Here is a 3120-nt window from a genome sequence, read left to right as displayed (position 1 = left end):
CAAGCAATAGATATTTTGTACATAATTAAGTGGTTGTTTGGAATAGCCGAGTGGGGTCAGGAACTAATGAATACAGTGCATGCCTTTACAAATGGCAAGATGCAGGTGAGATAGATATAATGGTCATCTGGGTTAAATTCACCCATTTCACTCCATTTTACTTCACTGATTCCTAAAATGTTGATGTTCACTCTTGCCATCACCTGTTTGACCACTTCCAATTTGCCTTGATTCATGGACCTAACATTCCAGGATCCTATGCAATATTGTTAGAACTGGACATGGAACAACAGACTGGTTCCAAAATAGGAAAGGAGTACGTCAAAGCTATATATTGTCACCCTGCTTATTTAGCTTATATGCAGAGTACATCACGCTAAATTCCAGGCTGGATGAAACACAAGCTGGAATCAAGATTGCCGGGAGAAATCAATCACCTCAGATGTGCAGATGACACCACCCTTATGGCAGAAAGTGAAGAAGAACTAAAGAGCCTCTTGATGAAAGTGAAAGAGGAGAGTGAAAAGGTTGGCTTAAAACTCAACATTCAGAAAACTAAAATCATGTCATCCTGTCCTATCACTTCATGGCAAATAGATGGGGAGACAGTGGAAACAAGGACAGACTTTATTTTTCTGGGCTCCAAAATCACTGCAGAATGTGACTGCAGCCGTGAAATTAAAAGATGCTTGCTCTTTGGAAAAAAAGCTATGACCAAACTAGATTGCACATTAAAAAGCAGAGACATTACTTTGCCAACAAAGGTCCATCTAGTCAAGGCTATGGTTTTTCCAGTAGTCATGTATGGATGTGAGAGTTGGACTATAAAGAAAGCTGAGTACCGAAGAATTGATGCTTTTGTACTGTGGTGTTGGAGAAGACCCTGAGATTCCCCTGGACTGCCAGGAGATCCAACCAGTCCATCCTGAAGGAGATCAGTCCTGAACATTCATTGGAAGGACTGATGCTGAAGCTCCAATACTTTGGCCACCTGATACAAAGAACTGACTCACTGGAAAAGACCCTGATGCTGGGAGGGATTGAAGGAAGGAGGAAAAGGGGGCAACAGAGGATGAGATGGGTTGATGGCATCACTGACTCGATGGACATGAGTTTGAGTAAACTCCGGGAGTTGGTGATGGTCAGGGAGGCCTGACATGCTGAAGTCTGTGGGGTCGCAAAGAGTCGGACACGACTGAGTGACTGAACTGGACTGAACTATACTGGTCGTGGTATCAAGGTGTGCTCATGTCATTCAGGTGGCAGAATGTGCAGTGAGTCATTTTCTGTGCATCAATAATTCATCTGTTTTGCTTCCCTTGTTCTGACAGGTGAAACATCATTTCAAAATGTCCTTCATGAAGAACAGCACTGAGGTGAATGAGTTTAGACTCTTGGGACTGACGGATGCCCCAGAGTTGCAAGTCCCCCTGTTTATAATATTCACTTTCATATATCTCATCACTCTCACTGGAAATCTTGGGATGGTCACGCTGATTCTGTTGGACTCTCCGCTCCACACCCCCATGTATTTTCTCCTCAGCAACCTCTCTCTGGTGGATTGTGTTTACTCCTCAGCTGTGACTCCCAAGGTGATGGCTGGGCTTCTCACAGGAGATAAGGTAATCTCCTACAGGGGATGTGTTGCTCAGATGTTCTTCTTTGTGGCCTTTGCCAGTGTAGACTGTTTTCTCCTAGCTGTTATGGCCTATGATCGGCATGCTGCAGTGTGTAAGCCTCTACATTACGCCAGCACTGTGACCCCCAGTGTGTCTGCTCAGATGGTCATGGCCTGCTATGTCTGGGGCTTTGCCGAGTCTGCCATCCACACTGGATTCACCTTCCGCCTCTCCTTCTGCCATTCCAATGTGGTCCACCACTTCTTCTGTGATATTCCTCCAATCCTGGCTCTTTCCTGCTCTGATATCTCCGCAAATGAGATGGTGCTCTTTATTCTAGCAGCTTTCAATGTCTTTTTTGCCCTGATGGTTATTGTGAGTTCCTATCTGTTCATATTCATGGCCATCCTGAGAATGCACTCAGCGGAGGGACGGAAGAAAGCCTTTTCCACCTGTTCTTCTCACCTCACCGCTGTCACCATCTTCTATGGAACTGTGATCTTCATGTACTTACAGCCAAGTTCTAGTCATTCTATGGATACCGACCCGATGGCATCTGTGTTCTATACAATAATTGTCCCCATGTTGAATCCTCTCGTCTATAGTCTAAGGAATAAAGAGGTTAGTAATGCTTTCAGGAGAGCCATTAAGAAGATGAAGCTTCTGTTCAGTACATAGATTGAATTAAAGAGATTACACAATATGTATTACTAATCAGTCATCTATTATTTTGTATTTAGCACCCAAGAAACTTAGTTGCTTAAAGTAGTAGTGAAAAGTGAAAGTGTTCATTGTTCAGACGTGTCTGACTCTTTGCAACCGCAAGGACTATATCCTGCCAGGCTCCTCTGTCCATGGGATTCTCCAGGCAAGAATACTGGAGTGGGTTGCCATTCCCTTCTCCAGGGGATCATCCTGACCCAGAGATTGAATCCAAGTCTCCTGCACTGCAGGCAGATTCTTTACCATTTAAGCCACCAGGGAAGCTTAAAACAGCTATCTATTATTTCTCTTAGTTCTGTGGTTGGCAGGGCATTTATTTTGCTGCTTTCACATAGACATATGAGGTAGCCTATTTTCTGCATGGTCAGCTGGGCTGAAAGCTTAAAGATGGCCTTACATGCCTGGATTTTGATTCTGGCTACTCTGTCTCTTCTACACATGGTCTTTGATTCTCCAGAGGCTGGAAAAGCTTTCTCTCATAATATCTTCAGGCTAACATTCTCACAGTGTGAAAGCAAAACTGAAAAGCTTCTTAAAGTCCAGACTCCCAACTCGAAACATCTTTTTTGACCGTGTTATACTAATCAATGAATGTCAAAAGGATGGTCAAGATCCAAATGTGAAGAAAAAGACTCTCTCTCTTGAAGAAAAGAACTGCAAAGAATTTCTGCCCATAATTTATTTATCACAATTAGGTTAAACTTCTATAACAAAGAGAGACAAAATATAGTGGATTTTAAAAATAGAGCTATTTATTTTTCAAATAGTGGTAGCTAAT

The 3120-nt window shown here is 42.9% G+C and overlaps 1 protein-coding gene across 1 annotated transcript; it reads left to right on the top strand.

Moving 5' to 3' along the window:
• Nucleotides 1–1349: 1349 nt before the first annotated feature.
• On the top strand, nt 1350–2297 carry LOC133056679 (olfactory receptor 5B2-like). The gene has a single exon (XM_061142288.1). It carries the CDS (start codon nt 1350–1352, stop codon nt 2295–2297), a length of 948 nt encoding a protein of 315 aa, XP_060998271.1.
• Nucleotides 2298–3120: the final 823 nt, after the last annotated feature.

Source organism: Dama dama, chromosome 1 (assembly GCF_033118175.1).
Source record: "Dama dama isolate Ldn47 chromosome 1, ASM3311817v1, whole genome shotgun sequence".
In the NCBI taxonomy this organism is placed as follows: Eukaryota; Metazoa; Chordata; class Mammalia; order Artiodactyla; family Cervidae; genus Dama; species Dama dama.
This window is presented reverse-complemented; position numbering and strand designations above follow the sequence as displayed.

Coding starts and splice junctions, on each gene's coding strand:
- LOC133056679 (XM_061142288.1), top strand. CDS start 1,350: ATGTCCTTCATGAAGAACAGCACTGAGGTGAATGAGTTTAGACTCTTG.